We start from the raw sequence: 18742 nt of genomic DNA on the forward strand, positions 1-18742 counted from the left end.
TGCTATGAAATGGGAATGTCCTAAAATACGTACTTCTGAGTCTTAAAAGAATCTTATGAGAGGATTTGTGCAGGGCCACCTGTTCTTGAACCAGCGAACCTAGGACAGCTTATATTTGTCCACCTTTTTTTCCTTTGTTATCTTTAGTTTAGGAAATTATTGGGTCACTTTATACATCAGTGTGCTTATATGTTTTAGCATGAATCATAATTAAAAAAAAAGAAAAGAAGCTAAAAGTACCTGAAGTTCAAACTCTGAAAGAATAGTGTCACACCGCTACCTAATGTTGCATCTGATGAGAGAAGAATCTATCGATTGCAAAAAAACAACTCGAAAGTACTTGCTATGAGGAATGTAATGTGTATTATGAGTTAAAATAGATGTCTGTTCATTTTACCACTCTCTTCCTCTCATATTTTCCTTTCCCCCTCTTATTTGTTAGTTGTAGAAGTATCATATGGCTTTTTTTCAAATTTTCTGGTATGGGTTTCCATAAATAGCAGGTGTAAAACTATTGACAGAAGCTAGAAAGGTATGTTTTTCTAGTCTGTTATAACTTGGTCATTGTTCAGCTAATTCAGTTTGCTGAAAACAGCTGTACATTCTGTGTGTGTGTGTGTGTGTGTGTGTGTGTATATATATAAAAAATCAATCAAAGTAAAACTTATTTGGAAAACTCTTCCACAGGTTCTTGATCCAGAGCAAGACCAGGATGAGGAAAGTGCTGTTGTTGTGATGGAAGAAACAGACAAGAAGAAGAAAACCTTGCTGGAGGATACGGTAACTCTCTTCCATTTAAAGAAATAATCTTCCATCCCTGACCATTGAAAACAGTATTACTGCAGATCTGTGGCTTTAGAAGTTAGTTGCATTTCTCTTTTAATGAAATGACTGCTCCTCTGCTAAGGGATATTTTTCTGATGCAGTCCTAACACGTCTTGTTGAAAGTGCCTAAATGTTAGTCTCTTTGTGCTGAAGACAAATACTGTTGGAAATACAGCTTTATAAAGTGTGATTTCCAGTGGACAGGTCTCCGCATCGGACAAGCCACCATGATGATCACCTGTTGTTGGCAGTTAAGCAGAAGAGCCACAGCCTGAATAGTTGTGACAAAGGATTGTCTGGACCCTGGAGCTCAGAGTTTAGGAACTGCAGAGACTCAAGTGGTGTGGGCCAAATCCAAGTTCATTAGGCATGAAAATAACTCTCCAAAGCAGGTTCCCCAACAAGGCCCCTTCCTGCAATGCCTGCAGGTCTTTTTCTCCAAAGCCAGTACCAGACTGACTTCTCTTTGGGAATTCTCTTATTTTATAGCCTAGAGAGGTTTCCCGGCCTGCCCTGCTCTTTCTGCTACAGTGATATCCCTTTCATGCAGACTTGATGTCCTTTCTGCCAGCATCACTCTTTCCCCATCCCTTTTGAGGCACACAGGCCGGGCAGCATCGAGAAAGCGTGCGTTGCCATTGCTTGTTCTTTGTCTCACCAGCGTTAAATTCGCATGCCACTTAATTGGTGAGGTGGACTCTTTTTTTTCTTCTTCACAGAATGAGGAGGAAAGTGCCGACTCTTCTGATGACGACAGCTCCGAGGAAGATGGAGAGGAAGACCGTGAAGATGAGAATAATAATGAAGGCGTAGATGAAAATTTTCGGAATCAGCTGATGAATGTCCTGCAGGCGGGGAATGCATTGGTAGGTGTTGGCAAAGCTGCAAGACGATTGATGCTTCGAGAGAGTATAGGGGAAGGCTCTGAATATTCTGTGGTACAATATAACTAAGGCCCTGATGCGGTGTAATCCACTTTCTTTCTGGGTAGGAGGAATTCTGATCCAGCTATCCTTTATATGTATTTGAAACCCGTGGCTGGTGTTTTCACAGGAGTCTAAGGGAATTAGGCATTTAACTCCTATTGAAAGTTAATGGGACTTGGATGCCGAGCCCCATTTAGGCTCCTCTGTAAATCTTGGCCTGTAGCTAAAAATGTATGCCTTAGGTGATATTTGTGTGGACTGGCACACCTGGGTTATGCCAAGCGGTGTCACTAGAGGTCTGGATTCAGGTTGGTCTGTGTGTGGGGGCGCAGTGCCTTCGTATGCTGCCTGTGGAGACTTCTCATGTCAGTGGTAGCAGAGCATCAGGGGCAGGGGGGCAGGTGATAATATTGAGCATTTATGTAGCAGGTTTGGTTGGATTTTCTCTAAGCCCTTCACAGATGGGGCTAAGTGTTACCCATTTTACTGATGGAACAACTACAGCACAGAGGGAGCTGCCAGAGATCACACCATGAGCCAGAGACCAGAGGGAAACACAGGCCTCTTCCCTGTCACCTGGTCCAAACACTAGGCTTCTGCAGTCATCTGTAACCCTGAACTCGTCAGATGGGAGGGATTGGAGCACAAAAGTTGTCCTTCTCTGGCCGCTTTTTTCCCCCCACATGCATCCATGTTGGAAGCAGTCTGAGCTGGGCCCATATAGTGCAAGTGTTTCTGCCTCTTGTCCTTTGGTGGGTCGGGTGGCTGGAAAGCACCCAATTACCTGTCCAGTCAGTTTCGCAGTAACCTGGCCATCAGAGACATGCATGCAAGACATAGGCAGGTAGTTGCCCTTTTACACATCTCTGCAGCCTTCTCACAACCCTTTGCGTAGTAGGCTTACGCTGGGCTAATCTTTGTCGGGTAAAAGCTTCTAAACCTCAGGTCGGTCTCCACATGTGGGGAAGTCTGTTGGACACCTGTGCTAGCCAAATCCATCCTGTCCCTCTTGAGGCTTAATGGCTAGAACTCTCCATTGCTCTAAGTGTTTGGACCCCAGTGAACTGCAGTCCCAAGAGGCTGAGGAAAGGGGGATCGAATTTTAAAATAAGTAAAATTACTTTTTTGTTTTTTAAAGGGAGGAGACAAGAGTGATGAGGATGTGGATGATGAAACCATGCTGGCCCTTGATGAGAATGTTTCGGCCCTCTTTGCTGAGCAGCAGAAGCGGATCCAGGCAAAGAAGGATGAGAAAGAAAAGATGCGGAAGGAGAAAATCTTACGGAGGGATTTTAAGATTAAGGTAGGAAGCAAATATCCTATTGAATGGCTCATGTCTATCTTTGTAGCATGTTGTTAAACAGCGGGGTGTATTTTATTGCATTGAATAAGCTGCTAATGCAGCCAAAAACATTAAATGTGTCTTTATATTGTAAGCTTCGTTTGACAGGGACTGTGTTTTGTTCTGGTTTTTGTACAGCTCCTAGCACATTGGGGTTCTAGAGCATGAATAGGTCTCCAAAGACCTATTACAGAATATATAATAATAATTAATTAATAATAAAGAAGCAAAGCTTTTCAAAAGAAAACAGTGATTTTGGGTGTCTTAGCTGGCTGTTGTATGTTCAGCTGGGGGTGCCTTAAAGGGGCCTGATTTTTCAGATGGTGAGTACTTGGCACTTTTTGATTTTATGTCTCAAGTTGAGCACTGAGAAATGGAGGCACCCAAAATCCCTCCTGGAAACTCTTGGCTGTATGTTTTTCCCTGAGTTATTAGGTATAATAATGGCAGGGCTTGGAGATGAACTCGGCAGTGAAAAGAGTTTCCCTAGGTAGCTGTGAACGTAGTATTAATTTGTGACCACTGGGTGACAGTAGAACCTGTAGAATGGATTTGCAGTTTGTCAAGCTGCTTCATCTGGTAAACGGATTCTTGAGCAGTAATTTATAAATAGGGCCCTATCAAATTCACGGCCATGAAAAGCATGTAATGGACCATGAAATCTGGTCTACCCCTGTGAAATGTGGTCTTTGGTGTGCTTTTACGCTATACCTCATACCTTACCTCATAACACAAGAACTAGGGGTCACCAAATGAAATTAATAGGCAGAAGGTTTAAAACAAATAAAAGGAAGTATTTCTTCACATAACGCAGTCAACCTGTGGAACTCCTTGCCAGAGGGTGTTGTGAAGGCCAAGACCATAACAGGGTTCAAAAAAGAACTAGATAAATTGATGGAGGATATGTCCATCAATGGCTGTTAGCCAGGATGGGCAGGAATGGTGTCCCTGGCCTCTGTTTGCCAGAGGCTGGGGATGGGCGACGGGATGGATCACTTGATGATTACGTGTTCTGTTCGTTCCTGCTTGGGCCTGGCACTGGCCGCTGTCAGAGGATGGGATGCTGGGACGGGATGGACCTTTGGTCTGACCCAGTAGGGCCATTTTTATGTTCTTATGCTATACAGATTTCATGGGGGAGACGAATGTTTCTCAAATTGACCCAAAAGGGAATTTCGGGGGGGGGGGGGTGTCACAGGGTTATTTTAGGGGGATCGTGGTGTTGCCAGCCTTACTTCTGCGTTGCCTTCAGAGCCGAGTGGCCAGAGAGCAGTGGCTGTTAGCTGGGCTCCCAGTTCTAAAGGTGGCACCCTCCCAGCAGTAGCGCAGAAGTAAGGGTGGCAATGCCATACTATGCCATCCTTACTTCTGCGCTGCTGCTTGCTGAGCTGGGCGGCCGGAGAGTGGCCGCTGCTGACTGAGTGCCCAGCTCTGGAGGCACCAGCACAGAAGAAAGGGTGGTAATACCATCCCATCCCATCCTTCTTCTGTGCTGCTGTTGGCCGCAGTTCTGCCTTGAGAGCTGGGACCCTGGCCAGCAGCTGCCGCTCTCCTGTTGCCCAGCTCTGAAGGCAGTGCTGCAGCAGCACAGAAGTAAAGGTAGCAGTACCACAAACTGCCCTACAATAACCTTGTGACCCCCCCACAACTCCTTTTTGGGTCAGGGCCCCTACAGTTACAACCGTGTGAAATTTCAGATTTAAATAGCTGACATTATGAAATTTATGATTTTTAAAATCCTGTGGCCATGAAATTGACCAAAATGGACCCTGAATTTGGTAGGGCCCTACTTATACATGTGGCCAAACTGATGGGGGAAAAAGAACGAAGGGGTTTCCAGGGTCACAGGAGCATCTGCTTTTTAGTTTTAGTAACACCTACCAGTGCACTGGTGTGAGATCATCATGCTGGTCTGGAAATCAGTGGGCCTTCAGCTGGTGAAGTGGTTGTAGTTTCTTTGTCTTCAACCTAATTATGCCTATTTACACCATCTGAGGATCTAGCCAGGAAGTGTTATTGACCCATCAACAACACAGAAACTGACTATCCACAAAGCACTGTCAAATGCATTAACTAAAGAGAATGTTCTTCTCTCATCTCTATCAGTTACAGTAATTCTGGGTGTTAGTAGGTGTCCAATTTTCAGATGGAAATGTGATTTGTTTTATTCCCTACTACTTCCCCCAAGTTGACAGGTGACCATTGAAAATGGACAAATTTGAAGGAGCTATTTTTGTCCCATCCTGATATTCGATATTGCCTAGTCCACAGGGATTCTCATTTGAATGACCTATATTTCTAGGTACTGGACCTCATTGAGGTGTTCCTTGCTAAGCAGCCAGAGAACCCCCTTGTGTTTGATATTATCGAGCCCCTCCTTCTGGTGATTGAGCGGAGCATGAGTTCAGACACTGACAAGCAAGAGCAAGACTTCCTCCAGAAAACAGCTGATATCTTCACGTAAGTGTCTGCACTGAGGTGGCTTTCAAAGTCCTTTAACTACTTGTCAGTATGTCTTTGGTTTCTGTAGCTACTGCTTGGTGGTGCTGACTTGACTCCTAGCAGCTGGTTGTGATGAGTCTGCTGTGTATGTGGATTAAGTATAATTCTTCTTTCTGCTAATTGCCTGTTATTAGAAGGAAAAGAATCCTGATAGTTTATAGCATTCCTCCTCCACGCTTCTCCCACTGAAGGATTCCAAGTACAAAACACATTTGGAGGAGGTGAAATCCCTACATACCATGCTGCTGAAGTCAATGGTAACCTTTCCATAGACTTCAGGCTGTGCATTGACTCACATGCTTTAAGTGGAAACTCACCCTCTTTTGTCCAGAGTGAAATCACCCAACAACTTACTCTGTTACTAAATTGCGGTGTAAATTTCACGGCACTATAAAATATTTTTGTAGCAGCCCCACCCTGCTAGACCTTGCCTGGTGAGCCCTGCAGTTGGGTGGGGGAAATCACCAGCTGAGTTGTTCATGATCATGCAGCAAGGAATCTCACTCGGCTGCTGGAGATTATTTTGAGAAACATGCTATCCTCCTACACAAGGTGCGGAGACACATGGGGCTGACACATTCCTGATTTCTCTGCTAGTTGACGTCATCCCAGACAGCTTTGGAAGGGAGGGTGTTTTTATGAATAGGGATTCTTCACGTGCAGAAGCAGAATTCTGCATGTGTATGTGTGTGTGAGAGAGAGAGAAAGTATGTGTGTGTGTGTGTTTGGGATTGTTAAAGAGCACAAGAGCGGTTGATAGGACAGGCATAAAGTGCTGTGCATGGCACATGATACTCTCCTGTCCCTCACACAACCCTGCTCTAGGCACCTTCAGTTCTGAGTCACACTTTCAACTCCAGCCGCTGCTCTGCATGTGCTTCAGTACTGACGAGGTTCGAGGCCACCAAATGCATTTCATGTGTGAGCCTGGATCTCTAGGTGAAAGGTGTAAACAGCTGCTCCGCAAACCATGCCATCCTTGAATTGAAGCACAAGAAGTATCAAGCAGCTAACGAGTCCTGTACCCACTCCGCCACAGGGCTACCTGTGGCTACAGCACAGCTCACATTTCCAGCCGTGAGTTGCATGCTGGGTAACTCTGAGCCCTAATGTCGAGGGTTAATGCCAGCGCTTTGCTCCGAACTCTCTCTTCCGAGGTGACAGCCCTGCATTCTTAATGCCTGTGTCCTCCTTTCAGGAATCACTTATGCAGAGCCAAGCAGTACTGCAGGAGTGTGGGTGACCTGCAGGAGGATTTGCATGGCCTGTTGGAGAGCCTGGTGAAGAGAGCCAGCAAGCACACGGACTCCGCATTGGCACTCTACTATTTCAGGTGGGTAGCAAGGCTGGGAGAATTTTTTATTTAACACCGTGCTAGGAGGAGGGCCTATTCACAGCTGCTGTAAGTGGGTACAGTTGCACTGACCTCAGTGGAGACCTTACACAAGGTCTGTCTTCAGTCCATATGCTGCAGGCGTTTACTAGGTGAGCGGAGAGGTGCCACCATTCAGGTTGGTGAAACCGAAGACCTCGGTGGCTCATAGGCTGAGGAAATGGTGCTAATATTTCAAATCGTTAATTGAAAGGGGTAAGGGGGGCCAGCGGCAGTTTTGTCTGGTCCGTTTTATTTGATTACAATGGTTACAACTAACCATTATAGCTCGTTAGTTATGGTAGCACTGAAACCATTCCAGTAGACAGAGCCGGTGAAACCAAGTTGACCAGTAGGCCTGGGGGAAATGTGAGCGTTGGAAAATCCTGAGGAGGCTGTAGAGAAGTGAGGGGGGAAGTCCTGAGGGTCGTGGGACAGCGTCTGAGCTGGCAAGCTAGGGAGAGTGTCCTGCCAGTTTGAAGCACCACTGACATGAGAAGCAAAATTTGTAATGCTCCTCTTGCCTGGGATATATGGTACAGAAATGGTCCAACCCAACTGGTAGAAAGTCTCTCGCTGGCTTCTGAAGTAGGCGATGGAATTGGGTCTTGATTCCGGCTGATCGGGATGGGAGCTGGTGTCACTGCAGGGCTGGCGTCCCCTTGCAGTGGCCATTCTGCATGCACACTGGTAGCTTGTTTCCCCATCTGTGTTTCACAAGAGCTTTAAACAGCTGAAAATCTTAAGCGGAAGGGCGCTAACCTCTACTTGACAGCGTCTGCTTCTCTCCCCCTTGGTACAGGTGGGTTAGGAGCTCCCAAGATGCTGGTGCAGCCTACATTTATTTCTCCTGTTGCCGTGTTATGCCAGAAAACGTGGGTGACCTCAAGCTAGTCCCTTTCCGTCTCTGAGCCTTGGTTCTCCCATCTCTGAATGGGGATGCCACTACTTAGCTCTCTAAACATACCTAGTCAGGTTTGACTCAGCTGTAACATTGTGCTTCCCTCTGCAATCTGTTGGCTGTATCCCACCGATGCGTTAGACTGTCTGCCTTTTGGGGTAGGGGCCGCCTTCCCATTGCGTGTGTGTACAGTGCCTAGTGCAATAGGGCAGCTGTAGGTGCTACCACAATACAGTGAATAAGAGTGTGCAAGGCACTGGGCAATTCTTGGGTGGAAGGTGTAACGAGCAAAGTGGTGTTAGCTCCTGATGTAGTCGTCAGTAAAACAGAGACTGCATTAGAGAGAGGAGACCCTGCAGCCCCACCCCAGCCTCCAGACTTGTTTGTTGTCCCTGCTGCAGATCACTGAGAAGAGCTGCTTGCTCTGTCTGTCTGACCAGTGGCCTGCTTGTAAGTTCTGTTGGAGACCTGATTGCAGGGGCCACGAGCCTCGGCTTTTGGGCACTCCACTAAACACTGCCCACCTGTCCGCTTTGTTTCTGGTTCAGCGCCTCTTTGTACCTGTTCAAAGTGCTGAAAGGAAATGTGGCCAGAGAGATGGCGACTCCTCTTTCTCCCTCGAAAAAGAAACAGAAAAACAGCAAAGGGAGCAGTGCACAGACTGACCAGGTAAGAGGGCTGGCTGCTTCCCCAGGCAGGGGCTTTACGGGGCTGGGATCCCAGGTGGCTTTTGTATTATCAGTCTGCCTTGTATTATTGACCTTGGTGGTCATGGTCCCACAATGTCCTGCCTCTCTGATGAGAAAACCCTTCGTTTCCTGAACTCCCATATCCTCCTACCCTGTCTCCATCTTAACCACTTGTCCAGGTGAGGTATCTCTCCTTCAGCCATCAAGGGGTCCTAATACATTTTGGGTGCCTGCTAATTGGATAATAAACCAGATCCCGAGCATACATATTCATGCTGCTCACCCCATTGTTCTCACATATCTTTGCCCCACTACCTCTTCCTGCTGACTCTGAGCCCTTTTCCAGGAGGGGTAGAGTGTAATCCAGCAAATTGGAGCATGGCCTAATTCACCTGTGTATGGCGGTAGTGTTGTCCAGTAGATTGTCAGTCAGGAAACCTGGGTGCTGTTTCTAGCTCTGCCACTGATCTGTGGCCTTGGGCAAAGGTCTCAAGCTGTTCTGAAAATCCTAGTGTCGATCCCTTTCTGTGCCTTAGTTTTCCCTACCTGGTCGATGGGAATAAGGATAGTTACCTTTCATAAAGCACTTGGGGAGCTATAAATTAAAGGCACCAGGTAAAAGCTGAGTGGTCTTGATCCTGCATTCATTGTGCGCACACAGCTCTCATGAGTTCGGTGGTGTGAGGAATATGCTTGGGGTGGGCCCTGAAAAGGCATGTTGTTTGGGACAAATGTGTAAGTTACCCAAGAACGATAAGCTTTGGCAATCTTGACGTGCTCCCTGGTGCTCTGGTATAGAAAGAATCGTTCCCATTGCTTCACAAGCTCATCTTTCCTCGCTGCGCTTTCCAGCTTTCTGGCACAGGCCTTCTAGACCTGAAGAGAGTGACCATGCTGTATCAGGAGGCATTGAGTGGATTCCTGACCAGGCGAAAGAGTGCCCTCACGGGATCTATGTTTCTTGATCTCTTCAACCGCTTCCCGGTAAGCATTGCTAGGAATGTGGTACCCTGTGTTCCAGTGTAAACCCACAGAAAGCAACGAGTTTTTTTTTTTTTATTTCAGTTAATTGCAGGCTTGCAGAACAGCTGTAAGATTTACAAGAATTTCAGCTTGCTAAGTCTAAGAGGCAGAGAAATGAACTATTCTTACATCCTGCCATTAACAACACAGTATCATACAGGGGAATACTGGCATAGAAATCTAAATTGAATTGAAAGGCCATACTTTTTAGGATGCCTTATGAGGCCCTAGCCAGATGAAATCTGCCATTGTGTATTAGCTTGATACGTGTACTCAAGACGGTAGGGATGCATTAGGCTTGCAATTCTAATCCAGCTGCCTCCGGGCAATGGCTTTTTATCTGCACACACAAGGTGTGCTGAGTCTCTGCATTTTCTCAGTCTCCTGCAAACTAGACTCCAGTGCACATATTCCAACCTTGTTGGTAGAGCAGTGTCGTCACCCTCAAACCTTTGGGATAGGCAATGGATGTTGACTCCTGCAGGCTTTGAACCTCTGCACCTATAGAGGCTGCCTCCTACCCTCCAGATGGCTTTCCAGGAGTCTGTCCAAGAAACAGTTCTCTGAACCCCTTCCCTCCTCTTGACAGCTAGAGGACATGCCCCTCCTGGTACTTCAGATACACAGAGGCTTTCGGGTAAAGGAGACTATGCTTTAGGAGGGCCCTTTCTCCAGAATCCTCAGCATTGTAAACCGTCTCTGGGGATGAGGCTGACCTCAGTGTGTTGGACTCAGTGAGCAGTATTTGTCCTGAACACGTCTCTTCCCAAATAAAACCTCAGACCTGCAGACAGCCATCTCTCCCTGGGCTGCTGTGGCAGTTTAATTAGCTTCCTGGAGTGCTGTGGTGTTTGCAATAAGCTGTGATCATGGAGCGGCTGAGCTGGGGCCATCAAGAAATGGAGGTGATGGCTTAATAAAAAACAAACCCAAACCAAAACCCACGAAATTCTGTGATGCTTCAAGCCCTTTCGGAGCAGGGGAAATAGCCACTGGACAGCTGTCTCATAGCTGTTTAACTAAGGAAAGAGGCTCCAAAATGTCAAACTGAGAATGAGCCATTTTCAGATTCTTTACTTAATTCAGCTCTGGCAAGGGGGAGCTTCTGGAAGGTTGGTTTCCTTGCGAGGCTGTGCCCTGCCCTACCCTAATTGGCCAGTGAGAGGTGGGAAGGGCAAATACCGGCTATTGGCCACAGAGTCTCATGTGCCTACTCCTGGCTTTTCCATTGATCTTGGGCAACTTGCTTAAGACCCGATTCTGCAACATGCCAAGTGCTCTGGGCTCCCATTGGAGGCACCAGGATCTAAGGGCACGGAATTGCTTTCAGGATCATCCCCATAACCTTCGTTTCTGATTTTTGTCCATTTAAAGGTGATGGTTTACCAGGGTGTTGGGATGTTCAGTTTCAGTTTAACCTGTTGCCCGGCCTGTTCATTCACTGAGTCACGGGTCTGAGTTGCCTCCTGAGTCTCTACGGTTTTTAATAACCACACAAAGAGTTCAGGAGGGGTCCATTCTATAGCAAAAAACTGCGAGTGCTCTGATGGACAAGGTGCTTGGTCAGAGCAAAGCATTACAATTATTTATACATGAAATCACAGATGTTTGAGCAAGATATTTGTGCACCCTTCTTGTTTGCATTGTTCTCTTTGGATTCTTAATGCTCGTGAAGCTGGAAGGATTCAGTTAGAGACATAGGAGTTGCCAGATTGACCTCAGACTTCAGGTCCACTAGTCTGGTAACCTCTCACTGACAGTGGGGAATACCTGCTTTTTCAGAGGAAGGTGCAAGAAACTCCGCAGTGGGCAATTATGGAATAACCTGTCCACAGGGAAACTCTCCCTGACCCGCATTAGTTGCAGGCTGATTTCCATGAAGCATGATATTCAGTATCCCTTCCAACACTCTTGTTTGCTTTTATTTTTTTTAGTATTCTCCATTCCAAGGGCTTGTCTACTCATGAAAACTAATCCGGAATAAATTAGGTTAGGGTGTGACTTTAAAGCAGGATTAAGCACTTGCAAAGTGGATTAAGCTAATTCGGAATAAGGCACTCTGTTCCAGAATTAGAGCATCCACACACGGAATTAATCAGGAATAATTCCCTTTGTAGACAAACCCTAACTCTGGGTATTCCCATGCGTCAGTGGGATTGTAGAGGTGCCTAAAATGTTGGCAGGATCTGGGCTTAAGCCCACAGTACCAGTCAAAAGACAGAGCATGAAATTGGGGCCCTATTGAAGACAGTGGGAGTTTTGCCACTGACTTCAGTAGAGCTAAGGCTTTGCCCAGAGTTGTTGTGAGCAAAGCTGGTTACCTTTCCAGTAACCGGGTACTGAATCAACATACACAACAGCTGACTAAAATTTAGGCCTTTTTTAAAAAAACAAACAAGCAAACTAGGTTTTGCAGCAAGTCACTAATGGCCGGGTCTTTCTTTGTTACAGGTCATGTGTAAACCGTTAATAGACACCCTCGTGAAGTCTATCACAGCAGGAGCAAGGCAGCATCAGCAGGTAAGAAGGAAAACAAGGAAGCAAAGCTGTGTTCAACAGCAATTTGGAGATGGCACTTAATCGTGCTGGCTCGGCTGATGCTTCATAGATGTATTGCTGGCTTTGGAATTGCCCTGTTCTGCAAAGTGGGCTTCCCAAGGAGTGTTCTCTTGTGGCTCTTGCTTTCCCACTGTGGGTATATGAGGTAGATTCTGAGGTTTTGTATTTTCCTGGTCGCTCCCCTGTATTCTCTCAGCTACTGAGCTTTTTCACTCCTGCTTTTTACTCATTAGTGCCATCAGGGTGCTTGGCACCTCACAGGAGTGCTCCCCTCGCAGCCCTGAGCTGGTGGTCTTGCAGAAGGTGCCTGATTTGCCTTGCCTTTGAATCATAGCTTGACGCTTTGTGGGTCAGAAGCTCCTTTTGTTAACTCATCATATTAGGAAATATCTGCTTCCTAATGTCAAGGGCCTGCAATCCCAAGCTTGGCCTCCTGCACCTGCCTTAAGCCCCATATGCCCTCCAGGCAATGCCTTCTCCTCAGCGACCCAGCTGCGGCTATCCTCTTCTTCCCCGGTCACGTAGTTCTGTGTTTCGTTGGCAAGCCCCTAGTCTATGGAACTGTTTTTTTTTCAGGTTAATTGTGTGAGCCGGGCTTTGCTATATGTGTGTTGCCTTCTTGATAGAACGTGACCGGGATGACTGCCCACTGAGGCTGCTTCACGCCCGTGCGATCGAAGCCTGTCTGTCAGGACTTTTATACCTGCAGCCATCACTGTGCCATCTGAGTGCCTCCGCTGAAAACCCCTCTAGGCCAGTGGCATAGTCTCTCTAACACTCCCTTCCTTTGCTGCAAAGTGCATCTGGCTTAGAAACCCACAGCCTGGAGTGACCTTACTTTGTTATTATTTGATCATTAACAGCAATGGAATTAAAACACGAAGGGCCAGATACTCCTCTATACTAAGGCTGCCTGAGGTTGCCAGTGTAAATGAAGTTAACTCACTCTGAAAGGCCCCTGTACGCTGCCAGAGTGACCTTGGTGTAAATGAGAATCAGACCCAAAGTGACTTTGGTGGATGAAAATGAGAATGGGCCCTGTTAATAACAAGCAAATTAATTAATAGAAGCACGTTCTTGGTTCTGTCCCCGAGAGACCGTGCAGCATCCCTAGCAGAGGGCTTCGTTTGTGTTACTATCTCGGCTTCTTCCATGGGGAATAACATCTCTTTCCTGTAGGGATTCCCGTGGTAATGTGTGAGCTTCATTTCAAGAGTCTATTTAGTGGAAGGACTCTTGGCTCTGGGTGCGTGGGAGGGGAGAGAACATGGACTGGGCTACACTGTGCTGATAAAGAACAGCCTGGTGAAGTGTTTTTTTGGAGTCTGGAGTAGCAGGTAACTCACTGCAGTCAGCCCCCCGAATTGCCCAGGCTGCATTCATCTCAGGACGTTTGGCTTCTTACAGTCAAAATTTCAGTCCGCGGGTGTGTGGGGTGGGGGTGGGGGGTGCCTTCTGTTAAATCCTCCCTTCCTGATGCAGACTGGCTTTATTTTGTCTAGGGATGTGGCCCAAAGGGAATCCCGTCCCCTTACCTATAGTGTAGGTGGTGTGCTAGAGATGGGGGGGGTGTGTTAGCCGACGGCCAAGGATGTTTGGTGAGGTGCCAGCTATGCCCGTTTATACCATCCGTGACTTTAACTGCTAGGACGCACTGTCCCTTCGTGGCGGGCAGCCCGGGCTAGGCTGACGGATGCCCCAAGGTCCTAACCACCCGTGACTTTAACTGCTAGAGCTCAGAGCTCCTTCGCAGCGGGCAGCCAGGATTGACTGACAGGTGCCCCAAGAGTTTGCCCCGTGGAGGCGGCACAACTCAACGCTAGGCTCTTAGTACTCTCACCTAATGGCCAGGCTTTAGAGCCAAAACGGCTGAGGTTCTTTAATTGTGTTGGCTGCTTTACAGTAAACCAGAGAAAACAAGTCAGGCTTATGCACAAATGGTTACCAAAATTTATTAAGCTAGATTCTAATCATGTGGTTACAAAATTGCTAGTGCCTACTTATTTAAATGTAGAGATGTTACACACACAAACAAGTTACAAAACTGAAGCCACAATCCCAAAGAAAGAAAACAAAGTATAGAGCTCTATTTCAAAATATGTGTACACTAAAGATAGGAGATCAGGTGTGGGTGCTTCTTACCCTCCTTGCATCTCTCGATTCCAGCGGCGCCAAGCCAGGATCGGTCACTCAATTCCGCGGAAAGACGAATAAGGGACAAGGCGTAGGGACCCTCTTAGCTGCAGAAGCCTTGGGAGGCTGTCACTTATCTGACCAGCAGATAGATAGTGAAAAGCACTCAAAAATCATGGTGCTGTAGGTCCCCTACTTATACCTCTGTACTCCTTTATTCTCTTTCTCCTTTCTTATGCCGAATTGAGGCTGGTCTGTCTGGGTGACGCCAGCTTTCGCAAGAGTAGTTTACACTTGCAAGGGAGAGAAACAATAAGTGTCGACTACTGGACATTTCTTTTATCAGGGTAAATATTTTCCCACCTAGGATGTTGGTGTGTGTGCATCACGCTATTTAGTAGGGGCTAAGAGCCATGTCTGTCACAGGGCCTCTGCCTGCTGTGAGCTTAATCGTCGTATCTGTTCCCAGAGGCACATTGTAGCAGCACACCTGTGCTTTCACAGCTTCAAAGGCTGTGCTGGAATATATGTTAAGTGCCCTGTTCCGGCTTCCTCCTGTGTTTCCAGCAATGCTGGTCTGAGGGGGGGGGCTGGCTGTCTGGCTACAGGGTGCTGGGCACAGGAGGGCAGGAGGGGACATTTGCATTGCACTTGGTGCTGTTCTGAGCTTCCCTTGGGAAACTCATGAATTAGAACAGCTCCATGGAGGATCTCACTTATACACAGCGCTATTCTGCCCCAGAATCCAGGAGGTGAAAAAGTGGAGTAAAGCCATCTTTGGCTCACCCTGGACTGTACCTAGGAACATAGGATTTGCTGGACTAGAACTGAGCCGAGGTCCATCTGGTGGAGTGTCTGGTCTCCAGTGTCAGATGTTATGATAAATGTCAATGCTATGATAAATCTGAATATTCTTGATAGCCATATGAATGGCCTTGAATCTTGTTGAATCCTTGACCTCAACGATTTGAGTTCCACAGACTCTGACCCCTTGTCGCTGTGAGGAGACCTTGTACTTTCTGCAGGGATATATTCAGTATCTGTAGGGCATTCAGAAGCGATTGGGTCTGCTGACAGGTGTCTCTCGTTAGCCTGTCAATTAACCCAGCAGGCTATCATCCGCTGTTCTGCTGCTAGGCAGAATGTCCCAGCCAGAGCCTGCAGGAAGGACTTGTGCCAAAGAACAGGGTGAGTCAGACCTGGGTTTGGACTTTTGTGTTAACGTCTACAGTTAGTTTATGGTGAAAGGGGCGTGAGGCCCGTTACCCTGGGTGGGGTGGGGGAGTGGGGGGTCCTATAGTGCAATGGTTTTCAAACTTTTGTACTGGTGATCCCTTTCACATAGCCAGCCTCTGAGTGCGATCCCCCTCCCCCCCCTTATAAATTAAAAACACTTTTAAATATATTTAACACATTATAAATGCTGGAGGCAAAGCAGGGTTTGGGGTGGAGGCTGACAGCTCATGACCCCTCCCCCCCATGTAATAACCTTGTGACCCCCCTGAGGGGTCCCGACCCCCAGTTTGAGAACCCCTGCTCTAGTGGATTTGTTCAGCTGAACCCTCAATGTGGAGAGACAACATGGCATGGTCTTGTATTTAGTATATTGGGTGTCAGGAAATGTGGGTTCTGTTTTTGGCTAGGCCTCTGGCCTGCTGGGTGCCCTGGGGCAAATCACTTCCCCTTTCTGCTCCTCTCCCATTTTTTGTCTGGCTTGTCTGTTTAGACTGTAAGTTCTTCAGGGTGGGGACTTTCTCTAGGGTGTGTATGGTGCCTAGCAGAATGGGGCCCTGCTTTTGCTGCAGGGCCTCTGGTGCTATTTTCATACAAGGAGTTGAGCTACTAATAATGGGTAACACCTTCTGTTTCAGTGGTAACCCTCTGTGTATGGGGAGGGAGGTGAGAGAGACAGACACACACAGAGCAGGCTTTCTGTGTTTGTTCGAGGCTTAGTACAAAGCAGCTCTGCCCTGGTCAGCCTCTAGGCAGTAGCACAATGTTTAAATAATAGCAATCCATTTGTAGACCCAATGCATAGCTGGGGTGTGTGTACATTTACATAGCATTTACAAAACCATTCCAATTGTTGGAGCGGAATTGGGTTGGGAGACCTGGTACAGGCTCTTGAGACAATGCTGGATATTTTTAATGCAGCAGGCTTCGTTTAGGAAACTCATCAGTGCAGATCAATGATTGAAGGTTCTTTTGAAGAGAAGAAACTATGCCAGATGCAGAAAAAGGATGGCCCAGTGGTTTGGGTGCTAGTCTGAGACTTAGAAGACCTGGGTTCAAGGCCCTGCTCTGCCACACGCTTCCTCCAAGACTTGGGGCAAGTCATTTAATCTCATGTTCCTCATGGGTGAAATATGGATAATGGTACATCCTGCACAGGGGTATTGTGGGGATAAATACATCAGATTGTGAGGTGCTCATAATCACTATAGTAATGAGGGCCATAGAAATACCTAATAAGTACATTGCATTGACCCTCTGTCACACCCCCACAGCCCCTCCCTCCCCCCAGGGGGTTCCCTGGGAAGGCAGATCAGCACTGCATGTTGCTAATGCTGTTACAAGCATCACAAAGCATTTTGGGGAGTGTCAAAGGTGTAAGTGTGGAGTGGAAGATTCCTTTGCAGGCTGTGAGAGGCCAAAGCGGGAGAGGGGAAGAGAGCAGAAAATGGGTTAACTCAATACTTCAGCTAGCTCAGTCTGAAGATAAGACACTGGCCCCAGTCCAAGGTCATGGAGCCCCACGAGAAGTCTGCAGCTGTATTCATATCTTAGCCAACCCCAGCCAGCCGTAAGAAAAGGGGAGAACTAAGCTGAGCAGGACTGCAGAGATTGCAAAAACGAACGAGATGGCGAAGGCCAGCAGAATGGGGGGGAAAACAAAGTCTCGCGTTCCTGGAACCGATGTGTTTTGGGAAAGCTGGGGAGGCCACAGAGACCCGTTTTGGACTGGTACAAAGAGCACGGGGAACAGAGGTCTCTGAACGAAACGCCCCCAAAAGAACCCAGGACTTAAAAACCCTTCCGAGAGCTGAGGCAAATCAGAGATCAACAGGGGACCTGGATGACCTGTGCGCACAGGATAAGAACTCCCGTCCCCTCCTCCCCCCCTCTTCTTTTACGTTACACCCAGGCTTGGCCAGCCTTGGGTAGTGCGTGTGTGAGTATGAAAGTTGCTTAAGGCCTGGAGCACTAACACTTCCTTCCTTCCTTTGAGTGACATGGGGAAACAGCCCCCCCCCCGCCGCTGTTTTATTATTATATTAACAAAGCTTTAAAATTTAGACACTTGGTGTGTTCCGTCATCTCCTCCCCAAATGATCTCACGGCCTTAGCCTGATCACCTGACGCCTCAGGCAGATTGGTAACAGAAATCTGTCACACCTCCTTATAATTACTACAGAACCGGCTCTTTCCTGGAGGGATTTGGGGGAGGGGGTTCTGGAAAATGGGGCCTTGTCTGCATATAAAGATGCACCAGTTGAGTGAAATATGTGGTTTTTAAACTGATTCATTTAAAATGGTGCAACTTTGTGTGCAAGTCACTTCTCTCTCAGGGCTTCAGTTTCCCTACCTGCGATATGAACTGATGATGCTCATCTCCTTTGTAAAGCACTTTGAGATCTGTGGAAGTAGGTGCATCATATTGTGGGTGGGAGCTCTTAAATCAATATAAACCTGGCTCATAGGGGGTCTAGCCTGTGTTGGTAAATTTGCAGACAAGCTAAATTATAGCCAATTTTAAACTGGTAGAAATGTATGGAGAGTGGTTTGTACCAGTCCATCAGTCTGTTTTGAAACCAGTTCACGTTTAAACCAGCGCAACTTGTGTGATTAGATAAGGCCTGTAATTCCATGAGTGTTACTCCCATCGAAGAAAGGAATTATAGACCAGTCAGCCTAACTTGGATACCTGGCAGGAGACTGGAACAAATTATCAAACAATCAGTTAGTAAGCGCCTAGAAGATAACAGGGATCTAAGGAATAGCCAGCATGGATTTGTCAAGAACAAATAATACCAAATCAACCTATATTAACCCTTTGTCAGGGTTTCTGGCCTAGTGGGTAGGGGGGAAGCAGTAGATGTGATGTATTTTGATTTTAGTAAGGCTTTTGGCACAGTCCCCCATGAGATTCTCATAAGCAAACTAGGGAAATGTGATCTCAATGAAATTACTGTAAGGTGTGAAATGTATTTCCTTCCTGTTCGTACAGTGCTCTGAGACCCTCTGATGGAGTACAAAGCATTGACATTTGTAGTTGGATACAGTGGTCACATTCCGAATGCTGTGTTTTCTTCTGAGCTAGCCACAAAAGAACAGGGACTGATGCTCCAGACATGCCCATCCTGAGGCTAAAAATCTGCAAGCTGTTGAAATGAACCCCCTTCTGCTTGGTAGTGCTTGGCAGCTGCTCCCTCTACAGTGTCTTTCAAAGCTTAATTTCCCTTCAAGGGC

The 18742-nt window shown here is 47.0% G+C and overlaps 1 protein-coding gene across 2 annotated transcripts in view; it reads left to right on the forward strand.

Moving 5' to 3' along the window:
* The window catches only part of MYBBP1A (MYB binding protein 1a), an 80869-nt gene that overhangs the window by 23662 nt on the left and 38465 nt on the right, over nucleotides 1-18742 (forward strand). For both annotated transcript variants that reach the window (XM_073315348.2, XM_073315349.2), the window contains exons 16-23: nucleotides 688-780; nucleotides 1545-1691; nucleotides 2890-3054; nucleotides 5396-5553; nucleotides 6794-6928; nucleotides 8417-8537; nucleotides 9410-9541; nucleotides 12032-12100. In XM_073315348.2, the coding sequence (XP_073171449.2) occupies nucleotides 688-780; nucleotides 1545-1691; nucleotides 2890-3054; nucleotides 5396-5553; nucleotides 6794-6928; nucleotides 8417-8537; nucleotides 9410-9541; nucleotides 12032-12100 (1020 nt within the window). The remainder of the gene's footprint in view (nucleotides 1-687; nucleotides 781-1544; nucleotides 1692-2889; nucleotides 3055-5395; nucleotides 5554-6793; nucleotides 6929-8416; nucleotides 8538-9409; nucleotides 9542-12031; nucleotides 12101-18742) is intronic.

This window comes from Lepidochelys kempii, chromosome 17 (genome assembly GCF_965140285.1).
Source record: "Lepidochelys kempii isolate rLepKem1 chromosome 17, rLepKem1.hap1, whole genome shotgun sequence".
Taxonomy (NCBI): domain Eukaryota; kingdom Metazoa; phylum Chordata; order Testudines; family Cheloniidae; genus Lepidochelys; species Lepidochelys kempii.